At 31.8% G+C, this 23,847-nt stretch overlaps 1 protein-coding gene across 1 annotated transcript in view; it reads right to left on the bottom strand.

The window, feature by feature from the left end:
* The window catches only part of LOC125057117 (phospholipid-transporting ATPase ABCA3-like), a 36,350-nt gene extending 12,643 nt beyond the window's left edge, over positions 1 to 23,707 (bottom strand). Inside the window, exons 1-22 of the mRNA XM_047660594.1 lie at positions 22,912 to 23,707; positions 22,766 to 22,845; positions 21,472 to 21,745; positions 20,149 to 20,468; positions 19,616 to 19,789; positions 18,489 to 18,736; positions 16,904 to 17,014; positions 16,183 to 16,327; positions 15,137 to 15,310; positions 13,522 to 13,737; positions 12,558 to 12,637; positions 10,371 to 10,500; positions 9,502 to 9,731; positions 8,847 to 9,012; positions 8,055 to 8,288; positions 6,148 to 6,289; positions 5,660 to 5,769; positions 5,005 to 5,224; positions 3,743 to 3,908; positions 1,906 to 2,121; positions 1,385 to 1,489; positions 954 to 1,125 (exon numbers count right to left, since the gene is read on the bottom strand). Of these exons, the coding sequence (XP_047516550.1) occupies positions 954 to 1,125; positions 1,385 to 1,489; positions 1,906 to 2,121; positions 3,743 to 3,908; positions 5,005 to 5,224; positions 5,660 to 5,769; positions 6,148 to 6,289; positions 8,055 to 8,288; positions 8,847 to 9,012; positions 9,502 to 9,731; positions 10,371 to 10,500; positions 12,558 to 12,637; positions 13,522 to 13,737; positions 15,137 to 15,310; positions 16,183 to 16,327; positions 16,904 to 17,014; positions 18,489 to 18,736; positions 19,616 to 19,789; positions 20,149 to 20,468; positions 21,472 to 21,710 (3,598 nt within the window). The 5' untranslated portion in view covers positions 21,711 to 21,745; positions 22,766 to 22,845; positions 22,912 to 23,707. The remainder of the gene's footprint in view (positions 1 to 953; positions 1,126 to 1,384; positions 1,490 to 1,905; positions 2,122 to 3,742; positions 3,909 to 5,004; positions 5,225 to 5,659; positions 5,770 to 6,147; positions 6,290 to 8,054; positions 8,289 to 8,846; positions 9,013 to 9,501; positions 9,732 to 10,370; positions 10,501 to 12,557; positions 12,638 to 13,521; positions 13,738 to 15,136; positions 15,311 to 16,182; positions 16,328 to 16,903; positions 17,015 to 18,488; positions 18,737 to 19,615; positions 19,790 to 20,148; positions 20,469 to 21,471; positions 21,746 to 22,765; positions 22,846 to 22,911) is intronic.
* Between the last annotated feature and the right edge of the window lie 140 nt (positions 23,708 to 23,847).

The following is a 23,847-nucleotide window of genomic DNA, read 5'->3' as shown; positions in this document are numbered from 1 at the left end:
CAAGAGGAAAACGAAATATAATGAGTATATATAATAAGTGCTTTATTTATAGTCTTTGAAGATTGTATGCAATTTTTAATTAACTTAAATAAAAAAACTGTATCTGCCGTACTCTGTAACTTCCACAAGCGAAACCACTACATACAATTTTGATATAAAAAAAATCAATGGCGCTACAACCTTTTTAGGACTCGGCCTCAGATTTCTGATAGGGCAGTAGGCAAGTAGATAGGCAAGTAGGGGATCAGCACACACACACACACCGTCGACTTTTTGGGTCCAAAGCAAGCCGGTTTCCTCACGATGTTTTCCTTCACCGTTCGAGTGAATGTTAAATGCGCACATAGTAAGTCCATTGGCCTGGGATCAAACCTACGACCACAGGGATGAGAGTCGCACGTTGAAACCACAAGGCCATCACTGCCCTATAATTTCGATATACACAGTTCTCTTAATATGCGTAGCTGATGTCGCATCTTTGGGATCGCGTGGTACACAAATATTGATAACGCAATCGCTATTAGAAGTTACAGAGTACCTACCGAAACAGTTTTTAGTTAACTTGTAATTAGTTGTTATACATCGTAATTTTTTTGTATTAAATGGAAAATTACATTATCAGAAATATCAATTACCAATATTGTAATTAAGTATCATACCCATTTTATAAAAGTTAAAATATTAATTATTTGTATATCTTGTAGGAACTTGAAGGAACTCGTTAATGGAAGTTAAAAAGTAAAGGCTCCATTATCGCATTTTATTTTAGTATGTGTACTGTGTCTGACACAATTGATTTTTGGTCTTAGACGTGGTGGTTTCGCGATGATTTCCTTCACCGTATAACCTTTTCAATTCAGGGGTTTAAACGCACGACCTCAAGCTTAAGTATTGGTCATACTCTATTCTGGAAGAGATACAGTTTATACTAAGTATTTTGTTTCAAATATTACCGAGCTCAGCTGTAGTACTAAGGCCAATGACATTAAATGCTGCGCAGGAGGCGACGATAGTTAAATTGAGTAATAGGAACCACACCCAGTCAAAGATAGCTGCAGAACTCCACATCACTATTGGACGAACACCAGCTGCCTTTTGAAGCAACTTAGCGCGAATAACACGTTCCTGAAATCACATATACATATTTCAATTTTGATTTCTGTGAATATAATTTTTTTTATAGCATTTTCGGGCTATGACCATATTAAAAAAAAATTTAATCAAAACATAAACGTTCGAAGCGTACTTTCTAAAATCTTAATTTAAATTAAATTGACTATCAAAAAAGTATTAATATTCTTTAAAGGAGTGAAATACTTATTAAATATGTAAATTTTGAAAAAATCTGCTATATAAAATTAACTTTGGTAAATAAAATTTTTACCTTAATATAAAACATGACATAGACAGCACTGGCGATAGCCAAACTGTTTCCGACTGCGGTGGCCACTTGCATTGATAACAATGAGACCATAGTTTGAAGATCTGTCTGTAAATATATACTGTATATAGAGAGATACATATAAAGTAAAACAAAAGAAGAACGAGTCCGACAACGCCATACTTTATTATTATAAAGCATATTATTAATAAATAGTGCAATTCTACTAAGAATATTCTTATTCTCATTAATATAAAAACTAAATAAAATCGACACCAATAATGACCCTTGACGAACACCAAGCAATGTTTGTTACCGATTGTGGGTTTAGTAAAATAAAATAAAATATGTTTATTATGGAACATAAGGTACATGTATCACTTATTCCACGTCATTAAATTTGAATTTGTCGGCATCCCTACTCATCGGCAAAGAAGACAGAGGGTGTATGTAGACCGAGAGAAAAAGCCGGCGTAAAAAACTCTCGGTACTCTTTTAAAACAGCAAATCATCAAACAACTCACATTATCTCTATAGTTCGCGTCAAGGGGATGGTTGTAAACTGTGAGATTAGCTTCAGGATTGAGACCCTTCAGCAATGCGTTGTGGAGAGTTGCAAGTGAAGTTGCCACGTCGTGATAACCAAAGTTGCTGAACCAGGCGGTTCCGGATTCCTCACTAAAGGTGGCACCTATCAGGATTTTATTGCGTAGCACGCCCATTGTCACTGGATCTTCCGTCTTAAAAAAAAGGATTTATATATGTGAGACAATGCTATTGGAGTATAAAAAACATACTACTTTATTTATTTAGGATAAGCCTATTAAGTAGCATAAGGCTATAATCCTAGTTAGTGGTAAAAGACACTCTCTTCGCCACTTTCGTAGCCCATTTTTGTTTATAGAGAAACTGGCGACCCGCCCCGGCTACGCACGCCTTTTACGCCTCCGAAAATATTCATTTAAATCATAAGCTGTAAAGGGCCATATAGAATTACAGTCAAAACCGTTTATAACGACATTGAAGGGACCGTATAGTTGCCGACGTTATATCCGATAGTCGTTATAAGCAATGTCATATACACAAGTACAGTACATATGTATGTACATAGTTATCTATCTAGAATAGGTAGGTATGGGTTATAATATGGTATGTTAATATAATAATATGTAAAGGAGTCAAAAAATAAACAAAAATATTTATTACGAAATAATTAGGTACAAAAGTAATCAGTCATTTTGGTACGTTTTTTTTAGCCCAGTCTCAAATATTTTTGCATTTTATCCATATGACATGAGATTTTTATTCAATAGAAAACACTTTTCTCTTTTTTTGCGACATGATAACACATAAATGCACAATTGCACAGTCTAAACAACACCAACACTTTTAAATCAAACTTACTCACGCAGTCAATTAGCGAACTAAACATGTGTAAAGTATGCAAGGTCAAATGGCCGGGAAGAGGTTCGGATGAAGCGGGAGAAAGTGCGTAGGTAATAATATGTCTAATATTCATTCAATGCCTATAAATAAGATTTAAAATCGTCTGTATTGTTTTGTTTTGCTGAGACAAGAAGCGGTTGGTCGTTATAGCCGATGAATATCGATAAAATTCCGTCGTTGTAAGCGATATGTCGCTGTATCCGATGTTGTTATAAGCGGTTTGTTTACTGAATAGTTTAATAGGGATTCGGACGGGACCATACAATCTGGTTGTAATAACCGATAGGTCGTTGTAAACGATGTCGTTATAAACGGTTTTGACTGTATATTAAATCAAAAATGTATTTAAGGTATTTCAATGGATAAGGATTAATGCTTTATTAGTTAAATTCGCTTTGAAAATTAGCCATTATTTGTCGTAAAAAGTAAAAGACAAAAAAATGTTATTGTGGGATATCCATAAGAGATAGACGCGATAGATAGATAGAGATACCATCGCGGAGTTTTCTGTAGACCTTTTCAATGTGTACAATACTTAGTACATTATTTTGATAAATCTCGTAGGGTTCAGCTTGCGTTTGCAATGTAAGCGGAAAAAATGTAATTATTTACATCACATTAGAAACCTAAAAAATAACAGTATTTCTCCACTACTCAATGATGTTATTATACATATAAACCTTCCTCTTCAATCACTCTATCTATTAAACCGCATCAAAATCCGTTACGTAGTTTTCAAGATTTAAGCATACATAGGGATATAGATCAGAGAAAGCGACTTGTAGCGTAGTGATGATTAAATTAAAAAAAAACACAAAAACAACGCCCAGTACATTGTTAGTAATAATATGTAATTAAAAACGTAGTATTTATTTCAAAGGACTTTCGACAGTAGTGAGAATTTAAACAACTTACTAGCTCCAAATAACTTCCGTCAACGGATCCATTTTCTAAGTCATGTAGTATCATAGAATCGCGATCAGAATTTTTGAAAATCAGCTCATAGCCAGCCTTCGCGAGGCCGCCCAGGGATAAAGATTCGGTACCGTTGAAAGAAAGCAATGTCTCCGTAGATATGTATCTATAAAAAAATATATTAGTACTTAGAAAAACACTTTTTTTAACGGATTTGAAGTTATGTTTTATTATAAATGTGATACTTTTTGACATTCAACACCTTTTGTCTTCAGTCACCGTGACCACGAACGTTGTAAAGCACGCGAAACGTCGGTTAAATTTAAAATTATATAAAATAATTGTAAATTTATAATAAAACATAACTTCAAATCCGTTAAAAAAGTGTTTTTCTATGTCTAAAAGTTATGTCAATAAAAGACAATACTATATTGGTCGTTTTCTATATAGGTACTATAAATAAACTGAATTTATTTTCTTTAATTATTAAAAATAAATTAGTATTAACATTATTCTTAACATACATAGTATAATAATAATAAAAATAACTAATTATTTATAATTAAAATATATTCAAGATTTATTAAGTACAAATTAGCTCATAACAGTTTAATTACGCGACGGTAATATTACGTTTTAACTATTTTTTTATGTCAATCATGCGTTTTAGATAAAATATTATTAATGGCATTTTTAAATACATTTTTTTATTAACAAGCACGTTATGAGGGACACCAATATCGATAAGAACATTAGCTGCAATGCAAGCGTTCAAAGTAAAATTATTTTTTTCATATTTAATTTGTAAATGTAATTATTTCTAAAACGTAATAATTAATGCGGATTAATAAATGCAGAGCCTAGTTCCACGTTGGTATTCATAAATTTGGTAAGTTTCAATCTAGAAGGTGAATTTTCCTGTTAATTGAATATGTACCTATCTACTTAATTAATCTAAATTCCTCTAAATATGATTTAGGTATGAAAAACAAAATAAGATAATAAGTTCACCGTCATCAAATTATCAGCTGATAATAAAATATGTACTTAGATATCAAATGTGACTAAAGACAGATTATGAGCTATATTAATTAAAATTTAAATTAACTTTATAACGATGATATAATGATATTTATAAAAGGTCATTTAAATGCCGCTTAAGAAATATATTTTTTGGATTTGCATATTTTCTCACATTAATCAAAGATTCATCTAATCAAAAAGTTTAATAATAATAAAAGTATAACATTATATAAACTTACCCTTCAGTAAGCGATAGAAGTCTCGAAATAACCGTAGAGCGGTTAATCAAAATATAGTTTGTAATGGCCAAACTGATATTTATCTGTAATACTGGCACCAGAATTTGAAGTAGTAACACACCCCAGGATCTAGTCCAGACCAACCATAACTTCAACCAAGTGGCCTTGACGTGCAGCCAGAGTAATCTGTGACCTGTCTCGTTTACTAATGCTTTGTCCACTGAAAATGATATTTTTGAAGAAAAAAGTTAAGCTTGGAAATCAAGTGGACCTGGCTGACCATCGACTTAATAATGTAACAATAGCTATTTAGTACCAAATCACATATTAGATTGCCTAACGCCAACCAACATAAACAGCAAATTAAAAAACTACTTTTATATGCATTTGTCGCGCTCCTAAACAAGACTGCTATGGTTAGATTATTACAGCGGTTATCTAATGTAACTTATTAGGATTGTATTATATTTTTTTGTAAAATAAAGAAATTAAAAAAAAAGATACAACACTCACTTGTTTTGGGATAAAAGTGCGCATACGATATGTCGAAGTGCGGTACTATCAACTATGATTATAATACCGTTAGTCTAGATAAATATGATTGAATAATAGGAATATAACCAATGTTAAAATAAACTGATTAAAAAGAACTTACATCTCTCCAGAGATGAGACGTCGAAACCACTGTCTTTGAGATCATCAGAATTTTCGCCGACAATCGTCGCATCATCGGACAAAGAACTGATTTCTGTATCCGAACCCACTCTAAAAGTATAATTAAATACACGGGTTTTAACATCGTGATAGTGCGCTTTTTACCTAGATATTAATTTAATTATTTAAATAAGGTTAAGAAAATTGTAAATACTGTATTTGTGTAAATAAATAAAAGAAAAATTAAAAAGAATACTTTTTTAGTTTCGATGATATTATTTAAAATGAATCATTGGTTCAGTGTTTAGCCGTCAGAGCATAGTAAATATTTGAATTAGAATATGTTATTGAATAGAGATTGTTTAATAATTTATTGTACATAAGAACAACGTACATTTATTAATTAAATTCAAGGATTTAATAGAAAAATGTATGGATAAGCAGCAAATTAACTAACAAATGCCATTTTAAAATTATTTAGTAACTTACGACATAAAAACATCCTCAAGAGTCGTCGCAATTAACCCATAGTTTTTAAACCGAATGGAAGATCTATTATTTTCCAAGTCATTTAGCATTTCTTCGAACACATCTCGGTTCGAGCTTGGTAGTCTATACGTTACCTCCACGGCTAAAACGGAGTAAAATAAAAAAATAAATCTTAAAATAAGATTTAGCGGTTGAAATTAAAAATTTGTACACCTACAGTAAATTTAATATCAAATGTCAAGATTGTTTTATTATTTTTTGGATAACGTAATTTTAATATCGTCGTTATTGCTTTGAGTTAAGGGGTATTTTATAATGTATTCAAAAAATAAATAAAAAAACATCAGTCTTGCGTTGCATGGGCCAATGAATTGGAGTAAGAAAATTTAATTAAAGTTTTTATTATAATATATATAATAGTTGAATGAACCAATAAAAAAATCTCCAATGTCTGCGCTTTTAGGTTTTTAAAATCAACATAGAGTAATAAGTAATAACAATTACACTTTAATTACATCACAGTAACACAAAATAGGAGAAAAATAAAATAAATAAACACAAAGTATGTATGGGCTATATCTTACTGATAAAAGCAGTTTGTTTCAGACAGAAGTGGTGTTATTCAGAATAGAGTTCATATAGTTTGTTCTACATATTGGATTTTAACATACGGGAATACCATTAAAAACTATACATAAAAACTTTAGTAGTCATTCATCTCAATCAAATTGTGTACAGTAAGATGAAAAGAGACCAATGTTGAAGTTAGTCAGTCTAGATTTTCTAAATAATGAGGTAGAACATTTCCGATATTATAAGCAATTTATTAGACTGATATAGGTATGTATATAAAAATCTGAATAGATTGTTAATTTGATTAGATATGAGGTTTCCAAAAATGTAATCTACAGAAAACAAATCTCTTGCGATATTAAAAATACATTTAATTGAATCAATATTTGGGCAACCGTTTTTTTATGAACATGACTAAAACTCGTTTAAAACGGTGTAAAATTCAAATCGTAGAGTAATTAAATAATTAGGTTAAAGCAGTGTTGGCCTACGTATTTAACACTCGGGTACGGTGATGGAAAATATCGTGAGGAAATCATGCCTAGGCTCATACAGTCGAGGGCGTGTGGCAAAACACTGATCACCTGTTGCCTATGAGAGAAAAACAAATGATCACGAAACAGATACAGAAATCTGAGGCACAGACCTAAAAGGTTTAGGCGCGAACATTAATTCGCCTTATTTTAACAACTACGCTTTCTTTCACATTTCTCAGTTTTCCATTACAACAATTTGTTAAATGATTGTATTTCATTACTAAGGCCCATAACCTCATGTTAAGATGACTACTGTATACGTTGTACGAGAGTTAACATTATAAAAATTTTATTATGATTTTTTTATAATTGAAAGTAACGTTGCTTTAGATTTAGAAAAAAATTACGTCAAATTTCATTGGCAAGTCTCGCGAGCATTGACTCGATAGACAAAAACAAAAGAAACGCGTCGTCACATGTCGTAATATTAAAATATCTTTTACGAGCTTAAAGCTGTCATTTAGAGCAAAGGCGACACAACTAAGTGGTAGACGAACTATTTTGCGTGAGTGACAAGGATTGACGAATACTTTTGCGTTACGTTTTTTAGAATATGTATTTAAAAAAAAAGTCATGAAAGAATTTCAGTTATGTTAAAATAAACTTTAAAATGTTCCTCAAATTGTAGTTTACTTTTTATTAAACGTTCTTAATTATTATACCAATATTTACTTTCTATATTTTACGCTTTGCACTAGTTTCATACTAGACGAACTTTTTTGCATCGGGGCTCGTATAAGTGGTGTTGCCGGCTTTTAAGAGACTAGTACGCTAACGAAGATATTTGTTCATACATACCATCGTCATCCTTATGAACAGTATCAGGTAGATATTTGCAAATGATGTTAGTGCATACATCCAATTGGAATCCCTCTTCCTTCACAACCACAAGTGTATATCCTATTCCATAGTGCGTCTTCAAGAAGTAGGGTGAACCGATACATTGTAAGGCTCCAGTGGACATGATAGCCACTCGATCGCCCAAATAATCAGCCTCGTCCATAAAATGTGTTGTCAGTATCATTGATCTACCTAAATCATTGAGAAATAAATGTTATTTAACAGTATAAAATTAAATTGTATAATTATTTTCCGTTACGGTTGTTTTGTATCTATTGAAAAAAAGGTTTTCCAACGAGCATTACAGTAAAAGCTTACGTCTAGGAACACACAAAATCACATTAAACCTGATTATACAAACTTTTACAGACACACACAGCATGCTGTATACTTAACTTTGATAATAAACAGAATTCTTTCAAACTATATGTGATCGATAAGTTTATATAAGTGTTAGAAAGGTTTTAAATGCATATTTCGATAAAAAAGTATTTACATTCAATAATTAGTGACAAACAAAATGTTAAATTATATGTGTACGATTTAAGCTAAAAGCAAACTATCTAATCATTATATTAAAATGAGTAGACTTATCACTTAGGAGTTTGAAGATTGAGTTTGAAAGTATGATAATAGCTGATTCGCAGACTTACTGGATATGCATATAAATTTCATAAAAATCGGTCGAGCTGTTTCGGAGGAGTTTGGGCACGAAGAGTGACACGAGAATTTTATATATTAAATAAAGACCTTTTTTCTCTTTTTCCAAAAGGTTCCAAAGTGCTCTTCGGGAAGCCGGGTCCATGCCTGATGTAGGTTCATCTAATAACACAACTCGAGCGCCTCCACACAGCGCAATGCCAACAGATAAACGCCGTTTTTGTCCACCCGATAGACCTTGCGATAAATAATTGCGCTAAAAATATTATTTTATTTTAATTATTGAGGTTGGTAATGAAATTTATGTTTTCAATTTTATTTGAAAGAGTAAACTAAAAATGGCGCAAAAACAAGTCAGCACATAATTGCGCATGCGCTATAACACGCTGCCACAGATAACGAACATTGCAAAGAAAAAATAATGGTGAGCTTTTTCTTAACTATATTACAATCATATTTTCTGATTGAAAATGTATTATTCTGTTCTTTTCGGTATAGTGAGAACATAAACAATAAATATGTTTTTTTTTTAATAACAGCCTGCTCGCGAGCTTTAAAATAAAATGCTACATCTAAAAGGAAGAATAAATAAACACTGAAGAATAATTAACCCACTGTATAATATACTTTTAAAGTTATTTTCAATACCTATAGTTTTGTATAATCGGTATATGCGTAGATAAAAACTCTATATTGACAACAAAGTGAAATTCGCCGCAAAAGTCCGGAACAAACCCAAACTCACCTTTTCCTGCATTTCCAATTTTTCAATTAACGTATTTATCTCGTTATCCAATTCCTTGCCAGAGAACCCCTTAAGCCGCGCGAAGAACTCCAAATGCTCTTTAACAGTGAGCTCGTTAAATAGCACGTTATGCTGCGGACATAAACCGAGGTGCGCACGGGCAAGTTGCAACTGAGATGCTATGTTGTAACCCGCTAATTTAACACTACCTCTTGTTATTGGAACATTCCCTTAAAAACGGAAATCTTTATAAATATTATATTCCTTAGACAACAGTAGAGATGACATTGAGTTGCGTGCATGTGTCAAACTTCAATGAAAACATGAAGTATAACGCAGAACGTTTTAATGGCGGGAAACAAAAGTGGACTGGACAAGAGTGGACTTCTAAACATATTTAACTAATGATTGGGTGGAAAAAAATGGGGATGGTCGTTGACGTTTGATATAAAATGAAAAATATTTAAAAAAAAGATAAACTGTGAAATTATCTCAAAGACTTATCTGATGGAAAAGAATTACCAAGATTAATACAGAAAATGGTTTTCTATTTTATTCTTTTATTTCATGGCTGACGCACAAGCCATGCAGGCCAAGAAATGGGGAAAGACATATTCGTGATTTAATAGATGGAAGAGTTTGTGTTTAAACTTTTCTCTGAAAGTCTTTCTACGTGCCAGTGTGAAACTGCGTAAAAAGTATTTTAAAGTCAGCATAAATCTAAAAACAAGTTAAAAACATGTCTTCTGATAGTCCGTATGCCTGTTGGACTAAAGATTCTGTTCTCTCATTATCATACCTTATTTCATCATATACTCCCGTTCAATTTTAATATTCATCCTTCAATATACATATACAAAATAGTTTACCTGTTAACATGGAGATTGTAGTGGATTTACCAGCTCCGTTATGTCCGAGTAACACCGTAATTTGGTCGTCGTATATATTTAAATTAATATTATTCACAGCTATGTTATTCCCGTACACTTTTGTTAAATTCTAAAAGACAAAAGTTAAACTAACATTACCGACCTCTCCGTCTGCTATAGCATATAAATGAATTTCCTACTTAATTAACGACTATAAACTCGATTTTATCTCGACACTATCGACATTTTTATATGCGTGAGTTCGCCGTAGTGAAATTGTCTATCTTATGATAGTCCGGTCAATTTAGACATCCAAGGTTACAGTAATTCGCACTTGGCTGAATATTGGTAGGATTGCTCAATACACTATTATAAAGGAAATGTGAAAAGTCCTCATCGATCCGGCACGTGCAAAAAAATTTACTCCGGGTCAAAGATCACAAAAATGGGTTTTTCGCGATTTTCAGCAAAATTGTAAGTTTTATCATAAAATTAGATTAGACAAAAATTGTAGATCAGATAACTATCTATAAAAAATGTCCAAATACTTTTTTCCTAAGAGCCACCGTTTTTGAGATATAAGGATTCAAAAAGTTGAAAGGGTTGTAATCGTCATAATATGCACACGTTTCCACGCCACCTTTGAGGTAGTGTACTTAGCGCTTTTTTTTTAATGTGGTTTCCCCGGTAGGCCTATTCCACTGATCTTTTATGATTCTGTTTAATTTGAAACTATTGAATAACTGTAGATATTGACAAGGGTTGAAAATGATGAAAGGGGTGTAAATTACAAAAAATAAGAAAATTTATCCGTCTGAATCTAAATCATCATTAACTTCTGCTTTCTCTTGTTCTTCTTCTTTTCCTTCTTCTTCTTTATCTTCTTCATTCTGGGTGTTAATAAATTGTCCCAATAATGACACATCGCATGTCTCTTCGTCAACATCAAATGAATCTTCAATTGTTGGCAATTCAACATTGGAGCATGACCGGCCTTGACAGTTAGTACATGCTACAGAACAAAACAGTCCAACTTTTTTTGCAACCACATTTAGCACTACATCCCTTTTTACAGTTGCAAAAAATGGTATTTAGTAGTTTTTCTGGTGCAGGTGGAAGTAAAGTCTGAACTGGCTCTAATGAATTGTCGACCAACTTCCAACCCCAGTCTTTTCCAACAGCAAGAAATAGGTTCCAATAAACACGTGTTTTCACTCCAGAGCGATGTTGCTGAAGGTTACACTGGCGTAGAAAATAAAGGACTGGGTTTTTTTTTACCCGAAATTTTCATATTTTGTATGTGTAAGTCACACTGACCGATAGAACGAGTATATACGTGGTGTACTTATACATATTATGACGATTACAACTCTTTTAACTTTTTGAATCGTGATATCTCAAAAACGGTGGCTCTTAGGAAAAAAGTATTTAGACATTTTTTATAGATAATTATCTGATCTACAATTTTTGTCTACACTAATTTTATGATAAAACTTACCATTTTGCTGAAAATCGCGAAAAACCCATTTTTGTGATCTTTGAACCGGAGTAATTTTTTTTGCACGTGCCGGATCGATGAGGACTTTTCACATTTCCTTTATAATAGTGTATTGAGCAATCCTACCAATTTTCAGCCAAGTGCGAATTATTGTAACCTTACCCCTATTTTTAAGTCTAATTTGACCGGATTATGAATTTAAAATGAAATATTTTAGTGAATTTTATTTTTAATTTCGACATTATCTTGCTGTAAGAATAGTGTCGGTATTTTTGTAAATAAAGGAATAAAATCCAAAAAAAATCGCGTTAATCGCTAATTAAGATTTATTTTAATGTTACTTGCATAAAAAACAAAACTCGAAATCAACTAAATTGGAAGTCGTAAACAAATAAAATACTCGTAAGTAACGACGAATTGTTACATGAACACGTTTTGATTCGTTATTTCAGTATAAAACCCCCATATCTGATTTCAATGAAAATTTTGTTAAAAAAAATAAAAATAAAAAAAAAAGATAGAAATCGTTTTGCAATTTCGAAACTTTCTATATTTTTGGAAACAGTATTAGGCACGAGCAACGTCTATGTTGAGGGCGTGGGCGTTTCTTTGATTATTTCTATCCGTGACCGCAAAAAGGATTCGTTACCTTATTTTGTCGTTAAGTACGAATAATAATTAATACTTACGCTTATTTTTACACCAACTTCGTGGTCCGTTGGATCATTCTCTTTTACTATATGCATCTCATTATCCTCAACTTCTAAATCTGAAAGATTTTAATTTTAGTATATTTTTTTCGAAATAAATTGTACAACGAAGAGGTTTTTGACCTTGATTATTATCATTGAATAAGGGAAAAATTCATGAAAAGAAATTGTTCAACTATTGGAAGAGGCTAGGTATAGGATCTAGTTGGTTTTAATTATAGTTTATTTCTTTTCTCTCTCTATTTGAACTAAAGTATACTATTTATTGGTCTCTTTCTAGCGTATTGTCTGTGATATAAAGAGATAATCTCAAAATTATTACAACGAGATTAATACTTTAAGTCTAAAATCTCCAAAATTCGAAAAAGTGTTTTGTTCCCTTCCCTTTAAGCCCCAAAACACAAAACACACCTCTGTTAGTTGAAAATCAGTGAGTCCCTAGTGAGCAAGCTTTTTACATATTTTCCCTTTCACTCGAAAAAATATTTTGGATCTCTTTCTCGAGCATGTTTTAAACTTATTACGTCAATAGTTCAAAGAAAAACTATTGACTTTCAAAATTTTCTTTTTCACCTCTCTACCTCAAAATTAGTTAGAATAAATCTCTACAAAATCGAATTCCAATATAAATCCGCCTACGTCAAAATCTTCAATAAGCTGAAAATTCTATACTTAACTTAAATTTATTGGCGAGTCTCTTGACGGTCCAGTTATAGAAATTCTACTGTATAACTAAGATAATATCTACTATATAAAAATAAGTCGGGTTTTCCTTTCCGAAAATTCAAGAAAAATTTTAACAGAAAAGCGGGATCACCAAACGAAATGTTACATAAAACGAAGCCATCTGGTGGCGAAACGGAGTTCGCCGAGTTTGCTAGTATACATTATACATATACATTATACAATATATAAATTACAACATAACATAAAAATTACAAACCTAAACTATCCACTTTTGATGGGAACCAAAATGACTTCTGCAGTAAAAAGTACCAAGGTCTGGGTGTACCCCATGTTCCCGGCAATACTTGCTCCAGATATAATGCCACAAGCATATATAGTATCGAATTAAACAATAACATGATTACAACGTGTCCAAAGAGGAATCGATTGGAATCCAGACTATGCGAGCTGAAAAAACTGTCCCAGGTCATACCTAAAAAAATATATTGGTTGTTTGTAAAGTAGGTTTACGATCGAGATGTTTACGTGATAACGTCTTATTGGTGATATAAGTTTTTGGGAAATAAGGAATTAATGAAGATAACAATTTTTTCAAATTTTAAATTACATCTATCGTTTTATTCACACTTTTGATGATAAATTTCGGGTGCAAAATGACAAGTTTACTTAATCGACTACGATATACATTTTTCTTCATACATTCACGGAATGACTGGCAGCGCTCGAGATGAGACGGGAGATCGGTCCGTCTCTCTCTCGTTATACCTGCGATCGCGCTCGTGAGGTTTTGGTGTGACACAAGTTTCTGAACATGTCACCCGACTAAAACGATTTTAAAGACGTTATCACGTCAAAACATATTATTTTGAACGCAACAAAATCATAACCGAAAAAGTACTAGGATTTAATAACAAGGGTAAGTGTTAATCATTTTTGTTTTAATTTACGATGTTACCGTTTTAAAAAAAAGGGTGCGTGTACTTTATGTACGCGCGTAAGAAGTTATACTTCTTTGGCGTTAGTTTTTGATTTCATGCAAATAATTAATTACAGTTAAATAATCAAAGACTGGAAAAGGAGTCATTATAGTCAATAAAGCTCAGTTTACATTTGAAAAAATAAATAAATAAATATTTATTATTATTCTATTACATTAATGTAACATAAATTCTATTATTATTCGAATGTCGTTTTTAAATTATGTCCAATGCCGTAGCATCTTCCGTGAGCAACTTCATTCTGTTAATTTTGTGTGCGCGCGCATCGTAAAATTTCACTCTCATCAATTTTTCCTAATGCGCCTAAAGAAGTATCTTCAAAAAAATATGTAGTGTATTTTGCATTCAATGTTGTTATTAATTCTGCAAACCTTATCATATATACATTATATACTTAATGGTCTCACGGAAAATTAATGCTGTTATCATAACAGCATTCATTTTGTCACTTGCCCGACTGTCCACTGCGAGTGCGAGCGTACTGAGTGAATAATGTGCACTACTAGTTTGTTATAGTTTTTCTTTGTTTGTTTATGTGTTAATTTGTGTACGTCTTAATAAATGCTTCTTTCTGTTTAACACTTAACTGTTTTTTTTTTTCAATACTTTCGCTAATAGTAGTGAAAGAAGCAATCAAGAAATGAATGAAAAAGTTTGTTGTTGCCCTACTCTACTGTTTTTGGTGAATAGATAGAAGAAACTTGTTGGCTTAAAGGTCTCGTTACCAGGCCATGAAATCTTCAAAAAAGAAAGAAACTCTTTCCATTGTCTACTTTTATACAATTTTGAAATAACACATTTAATATTATATATTACACATTTTTATTTTTAAATTCTAATTAAAATGTCCATAGCATGTTACGTAACACATACCATCTACACTCTCCTTGGAAATAAGTAACTGGAAGCCATAAGACATGGCCGAGTTGAGGGCCACACACGTCAGCGCTTGAAGAAAAGGTGGCACCTCAGTCTCCATGCTGAGGAGGAACGATGGTAGATACGTCAAAAACCATATTACCCCAGTGAACAACGCCGCCGTACTTGCTAAAAGTAAATATTACATAGACATAATTTAGTAAGCTTTATTATATGTGGCAACATTTCAGCGTATGTTTCTCCTTTTTTATTAAGCAAAAAATGTAATTCTAACTACTATTTGTCAATGTCAAAGTCAAATTATATGTCTAGTTTTTTATAAGAAATTCAAAATCCTATGGAATTTAGTCATTCTCGTTTCTTTTCATTCTCATCATTTTAGTCACTCTAATAATTGTGCTTTCCTAGAATTAACCCCTTATTTAAAGGTGAACGCCTCCTCCTGGCGAGCGAGTACCTACAATAAATCAAGTACCTAATGATCATGTACCTACTTAGTATAATCAACAAACACCACTTATTTTATCTATATTGATAAAAGTAATTATATAAGTATATAAATCTAATAGAAGCAAAGCATCAATGTTGCAAAGGCGGAAAATTATTTCCGTTTGAGAGCTCTTCGAGCTCACGAGATCGTTCGAAGGATTTTATTTTGCGGTTTAACGCGCGTTAAACCACGTGTTTTGTGACGAAAGTGATATAAAACCTTCAATGGATTCAAGGCGCATAGAGGCTTTTATTAATACAATAGAAAAACATACTTAGGTATTCCTTAGTTTCGTTCCAAACCTGTTTTGATAAATATGGACATATGGACACATATATGTGTCAATAAATATTTGTCAATAAATATTCTAAACAATATTTTATTTATATTGAAAAATCACAATTTAAATAACCATCATGTTCTATATCAAAATTTTGCAATGGTTCCGCAGTCAAAGCGTAACGAAATATATATATTTATATTGAATTTTATGTTATAAAATGTAGTCAATAATAATCGAACATGTTGTATCTGCAACTATCACTATTACCTTTACTGAAGAAGCCACTCAGCATGAAACAGAAGAATATGGTACACGTCAAATACAGGGTTATAAAGAAGAGAAGAACGGTCCACGGTGTATTTGTAAACACTGCATATTCGCTAAAACCCTCCTCAGTTGTAAACCAATTTACCTAAAAAATCCTTTATATTTAGTAATAGTGGTAATCGAGTAATTACGTATTACAGTCAATAAAATTAAAGGTGGAAAATAAAATTTTATTACAACACATAAAATTAAGTAAAAAATTAAATTACACCTTACAGTGTTATTATTTACTAATCGTAAAGATCCGAGTATAGACTTAGGGTGAGATCTATAGTGCGCACTTGGACTTTGCTCAGACTTTACTTACGAAAAACACTAAGGTTAAACTATGATTTAGTATATTTATAGACATTTTAACGGTGAGATTTAGCTAAGCTCAAGCTAAGACAGAAATTGATGTTTCATTTCATGCAATACCTTCTTTATTATCCTTTAAAAAAGTAAAGAATGGTTTTAGTTAAGTCTGAGCAAAGTCTAAGTGCGCTCTATAGATCTCACCCTTAGGTATTTGACATATGTGAGTCATGGTAAACGTTAAGGATATGATTCAGAAATGAGGTATGACTCCCGTATGTCAAAATACGTCTTTGACAAACGCTGTCTCACACACAGAAATCTCTTAAAATTAAAATTCACAAGTCTGTTCTAATCTTAAGCTTACCTTAAGCAATACTACGAGAAGACTAGAAATTATAAACATGTACACGAATTGTTTGAAAAACCACGCAATCCAATGCAACCATGTTGGGAGACCCATTATTTTCATTATTTCCTGAAAAAGAAAATACTTAGAAATACAATTATAGTAGGATAAATACAAGCGATTTTAATATGTGCGGAAAGGGAGTTGAGGTAGCAGCCGTGCTAAATTACCATTTTTTATGTTGACAACACTGCAAAGTCATGATAGATAGATAGTCTTAATACTTTTTTTTTCAGTATGATGTTATTGTTTACAGCAAGCAGGTTTACAATATTTGTCCCTTATTAATATTATGTACAAAACTTTGCGGTAAAAAAATGTAAAAGTATTTTCTGTGATTATATTAAGTACTAGCTGGCCTGGCGAACATCGTACCGCCTAACAGTCGATTCTTAATTTTTTTTAAATACTTATTCTGCTAATTGGGACACCGGTCTAGCTAAGATAAAAAAAAGAAAGTTGATAAGACAACAAATACATTATGTCAAAAAATAAAAATTTACCTTCCCGGAACCCCTCCACTAACACTTGAACTTTATGATATGGTATTAAAGTTCAAATTGACTTTTAAGTATTATGACGAATATTATGTATGGGAATATAGAAAAGTGTTGTTTGTGTGACTTTTTCACTCAATTTTTTTAATTTTTCTCTCCGTAAGAACCATCCTCGTACTTCAAAGAATATTATAAAAAAAGAATTGGCCAAATCGGTCAAGCCGTTTTCATGTTATGTCGTGACAACGGAAAACGGGTTTCATTTATATATATATATAGATGAGAACGTTAACTTGAAATTGCCAAAATAGTCACAAAGGCAGCTTATATAAAACATAATGAAAACTACTTTTAATGATACAGGCTGAAATTAAATATCTCTATTGGATTCTGAATGCGTATGGAAATGCCCCTTACACTTCCTATGCGGCCAATATGATATGACACGTACAAACCAATTATTGTCGGCCGTTAAAGATAAGTCGTTGTGTTTATTCAAGCATGTATTTATTGGTTTTTACCTTTAGAATCGTTTTGTATTTCAGAATTAACGTTAATCTTAATAGTCATTTTAACCTTTTGACTATTGACGGCCGCAAAATATTATGTAACCATAGTAAACATAAATTTTATTTTTATAAACATTACACATTATATTTTGACAGCCAGTAACGTTTACAATGTTCTTGATATTTAGTGACTAAAAAATTTACTAACAATGTCAACATTTCAAACAAAATTATTTTTAATTCCTACGAATAAAAATCTTACCTTTTTTCCATGTTTACAAGAAACATGAAAAATTTAATATGATAAAATATTTTAATTTTCAAAAACTTTCAATACTAGATAAAAGAGCGTACCAATTTTATAAGCCTAGAAACGTACTCACAAACCTTCTGGCAGTGTTAGTTTCAACGGATTCACATAAAATGCTATTGAATGTAAATGAGATGATGTTGATAACAACCAACCAAAGAATATATTATAATAAAAATAAACACAATATTCTCAATCTATTTTACAAACCTAACCTGACATCATACCTTTAGTTGAGACTCTTTCTCCAAAGTAATAACTCGAACAATATTAACAGCGGTGTAACTGAAGCTGATCATAACAAACATAGGAAATAAAAGCTTCAGCGCATCCACAGCTAGGTCTTCAAGGTATGCTGGATGGGGATATCTTTGTATATTTACTTTGAAGTCACGTAAGTTTCTATTTGTGAGACGAGATACTAACTCCATCGATAGTGAATGTTGTAAGGCAATGAATAATTCGTTTACGTAGCCTGGAAATATAAAAACGTGGAAAAAAATAATCGACAGCAGATACAGATTTTTATAGGTATACATTATTTTTATAGGTATATTACATAAGTAAATGTTGTATCATAAAAGACATTTACTTATTTGCCAATATTTACATAATTTCCGAAATCTCTTAAACATTTAAATTATGTTTTATATATTATATTTAATATTATTATTATTTTTCTAATTTTCACGTAATGAATAAAATGTTTTCATTTCAACAATAAAAACTATAAATGGCGCCAAAACATGAACAGCAAACCACAGTGCATAGAATAAAGCAGGCGCTGCCACAGATAATATGGTATTACAATAGGCAACAGAGTAGGCCTCATGTAAGCTGTCCCTTATGATTAAAAATAATTGATAAAAACGTCTTATAATTGGACTTTGCTTTTAGTGAATTCAAATATAATATTATTATTTTTTAATTTCGGTGACGCATTGTCATTATTATCTAGATTATAACAACTTTAAGTGAATTTTTTAAAGTTGTTGTGAACATTTAAAGTAGGCAAGTACCGTTTAGGCATAAAATATCTATTAATGAATTATATACCAATTTACGCTTGCGTGTACGCTTGCGGTTGTAAAAATGAGTTATATAAAGCTTTGAAATTAAATACTAAAAATAATAAGTAACACGAAGTATGTAGATATAATATACCTTGCAGGAATTGTATTTTTATCTCATTTTAAAGTCTTGACCTAGGAGTAATTTTGAGTCATAGATTTCGAGGTACTAATCGACATACTACTAATGTGTTCAGATTTTCGAATTGCTTTTACAGTTTAAGATTGTTAAGTTGAAATGAAAACGTTTTTCCCCGATTTGCTTAAAGTAATAACTTAATTACCTGGTGAATTACCACCTTCCCATGAAAAAGGGAATCTAGGGCCGGGTATTTGGAAAAATGGAAAAACATTGTCGGAATGCCACGTTCGACTACCAGTCGCGAAGAATGAATTCAACCTCGGTCTTTCAGGAAAACGTAAGACATATTTAACGTCACTTGGCAATTCTGCGATTCCTAAAACCAAACATAAAGTAAAGTACCGATGGCTCTGTACAATAATGCTTTGAAAAGTCTTAGAATGTAACAGGAAAATTTAATACGCATTGGTCATTAACCGTTACGATATCTTTACAGTTTAAAAGTATATCTTAAACCTATTTAACTCTTACTTATAATAAAAACTTAGTATACACTAGTCAATTGTCAATTATATTTCAAAATATGTTTAAAAACACTGAGGAAATATAAGGTACCAAAAATGCAGTCACTAGGGGACACATTTTGACGTCAATTACTTAAATAAATGCATCCAGACCAGACGCCATAAGTTCGATATTAAAAAAACAGGAAAAATAATAAAAGCTTGTACTAACCTGCTAATTCGTCATCAAATTCGACAGCAGCAAGTATTTTTCGTGTAAATATTTCATCCACATAAATGCTTCTGAGGTCATGACTGTTGCTATATGGACGAACTTTAACAAGAAACTTTGCAACTTCAATAATTAATGTATTATTTAAGTTTATATCGGGCGGTATTTCGGGAAAATCGGGGATCTGTGAGATGATTAATTCTAAAATATCTCTAATGTTGTCAACAAATAAATTGACGCAGGCCGTTCGAATTACATCTTCTAATATTGGATTTTCTGGCGAGTAGGCTATCGACATTTCGCTTAAATTCATGCCTGATCTGAAAACAAAATTACTTATAGCGAGCGTTCAAATATTACGTAACGAATTTTTTTTCCTCTTCTAAAACGATACGATGCGGGGCGGGGATTAAATTACGCGTTATTGTTAATATTTTTTTCGACTTTTCAGTACTTTACACCAAATTATAGTAACTTTAAGGTATAAAGAGTCACTGGGTGGTCACGAAACGTTTTACTATTGGGTACAGAAAAACGTTACGACGCGTTACATGGGGGGGGGGCTCAATAATCTCCAAAAATTGCGTGACGTAATACTTGAACGCTCCCATAGGTATTCAAAGTTGTTCATTTAAGTCCGGAGTTACGAATGGTAGCACTCAGCTCCGAAATCTCCCGCCCTTAGTTAGCGATGGCATGCAGTAGAGAAAGGACTTCATTATATTAATAATTTTCTATGAATCACAAAAATCATAACGCCGCGCCGGTACCTTGTAACATCCAATAGCTACGAGGATCCCTTAAATGTAGAGTTATTGTACCACGTGATACCAAAGAACATCAGCGCTACGGATATTGAGAGATATACATCGAAATCGCATACGAACACATCGGGATCAGTATCGCTATTGGAACTTACAGAATCTCACCGCAGCGCAACTCTAAGGATGATAATCTATTTATCAATATTATAATTAGTAGTTCCTAATCCACGTCGAAGGTCGAAAACGAATTTGTAAATTAATGATAGGTAATAACTTTATCAAAACACATTGACTAAATGAACCTCAAATGATAGTCCACAATCCCTTTTTTATTAAAAAATTTCACATGCTTTTAAGTTTCTGTGCTTTAGACGTAATCGGACTAATTTATCATAGATAAAACCATAGACAATAGATTAGGTTATAGGTAGGTACTATCCCTATTGATAATAGTAAATATTATACTAGATATCCTATTACATTCTATCAGTGTAAATAAAGTCCTAAATCCACGCTGAATAAAAGCTCAGTTTATTAAAATAACAATAATTGTACTTACAGAACAGGCAAAGAGAAATTTAAAGAATGCGCTGCTATTGGGGGATAATGTATGACATCTCTTTTAACTGGTTCTATTTCCATACGAACTATTAACACCAGTGCCATAGTTCCCACAGGAAGGACCAGTTCAAGTATGGTCTGCCATGGATGTCTCCATTGTTGTAAAAAGTTCTTCCATATCAATAATCGGAATTTTGTGAACGCTGTGGCAGTCGACCTATCTCTTTTTACACGCATTGTTGGTTTATACTCGTCGTTCGGGCTGGCTCATTCTAATACAAAATATAACCAAATGTTTATCTATAAATCAAAAAAACATTCAAGCAATCTTCAGCAAATTAAATATTAACTATCTACAAGCTATACACCATGCTACCATGGTCAATCAAAATATGTATGCTAGTAAGGTAAAAATCAACGTTCAGACATTTATAACGCGCCGTTAGCGCTCGTTATATTCAAATATACTTTGGATTTACGTCGAGTCAGAGATACCTTTTCGAAAAACGTATTTTATAGTCATTTTTTCTATATTCAATTTACTAAATCTACGAAACGGGTGTAAAAACTGGACACGAGGGTAGGAACCCTTTATATACATATAATATTCCTAAAGAAAATATATTTTAACAATGTTTAGTATATTGTATTATCAATTTAATTACAGAATTGGTATTCGAAACTATATAAAGTCTACTAAATCGATACAGGTACACAAGTACTCATACTATGAACACAAGTCAAATAGACCATTTAGCTTTACTACTACTAGTTGCTACTTAGTAACAGCAGACCGTGGGTAGCCCTAATGGCATTGTCTAGGAGTTCAATTGAAAGACCGATTACGTTTCACGCACCTAACAATGCTTTACGATATATTTCAAACATCATCCTTGCATATTATTATATTTATTACACAAATGCCTTTTCTAAAAGGTAAACTTATTCAAGGTTAAAATATTAATATTATTTATACATATTAAATTATATAGTTTTCTGCTAATTTGCAAATCTTTTTTATAAAAAACGTTCGCCTATTACAAATAATTACCAGCCGATCCTGGTAATGACAAAACTTTGAAATATATTTTAGCAACAAGATTACCCATATAGATTCGGAACTTCAAAACCTTTAAAATTTGAACTTAAAAATGCATTTTTCAATTTATGACGTCCAGTAATTACTGATCGAACATGATAAATCATTTAAGTACGTAATATAAATATATATCCAATATTTGTACCTTTCATTTCTTTTTGCAATAAAAACTCAATAAGTACTCATAACTCACCAAAATATGCAATATTTTATGACCACTTAAACACACAATAAAAATCACAACACCTGCACTTCACAAGTACACGCTGAAAACTAAAAGATAAAAGCAAAATAAAAAAATGTCACCGCACTTCAGTATAATATTAATTATATCCACACCTGTTATCATTCTCATAGATATTGTTCTAGATAATAAACACAATATATTAGACGAGTTATCACAGCAATGCCGCAATGGGAATTGTTATTGTTCAGTCAGTACTGTTGCACTAATCGACACTTAACATTAGTAATATTAGGTCGTGAATAGACCACTTAGGTCTAATCTAGGTGCCCAAGTATTTAAAGAGCCTAGGTATGTTATCTTCAAATGCCTGTAGAAATAATCATACTAAAGTATAACTTTCCAACACAGATCTTAACATAATCCAGGATTGAGAATAAATATTAAGACCAAGTATTAATACCTTTCAACGTCCTTCGAAAGATGGCTAGAGAAAATTGTGGAATGCCTTGGGGTGCCAAATAAATACAAACACAACTTTTTTTATTGCTTACTAAATGTCATGTCTTGTGGAGTGTATATGCTAGTATTTTTATAGAATAAAATAAAGCTATATTGTTATTATTATTTATTAGCGTTCAGTCTAGGTACAGGAGCAACTAAATATTTTCAATTCGATAAGGAACTTGTAATTTATTGTGTGTATGTACCGTGCCAAGACCACAACGTGCTAAATTGATTTAAGCATCGTCTGCACGGTAATGGTAACGCAAGACCTATATAATATAACAAGAATAGACGTAACCTACACTGAGAGGAAATTATTTTGTTTAAGATTACATATACCCCAATTTTGCGCATTTGTACAATACTTTTATCAAAAACGTATCACATTATCTGATAAGAAAAAATGTATATGATATAATACAGTTGTAGATGCGATCGTTTGGGTAGATTACCATTTTTACTATACACTGTTCTCTTTAAGAGTAAGGAGCCAACAGACGACCATACTTTCGCAGTTTGTATCATAATTTATATACATACTTGTGTTGGATTATTTTAATTATGATTCATATTTGAAAACAAAT

This window comes from Pieris napi, chromosome 16 (assembly GCF_905475465.1).
Source record: "Pieris napi chromosome 16, ilPieNapi1.2, whole genome shotgun sequence".
NCBI classification, from domain to species: Eukaryota; Metazoa; Arthropoda; class Insecta; order Lepidoptera; family Pieridae; genus Pieris; species Pieris napi.
The sequence above is the reverse complement of the archived record's forward strand: the minus strand, read 5'-3'. Positions and strand labels throughout refer to the sequence as shown.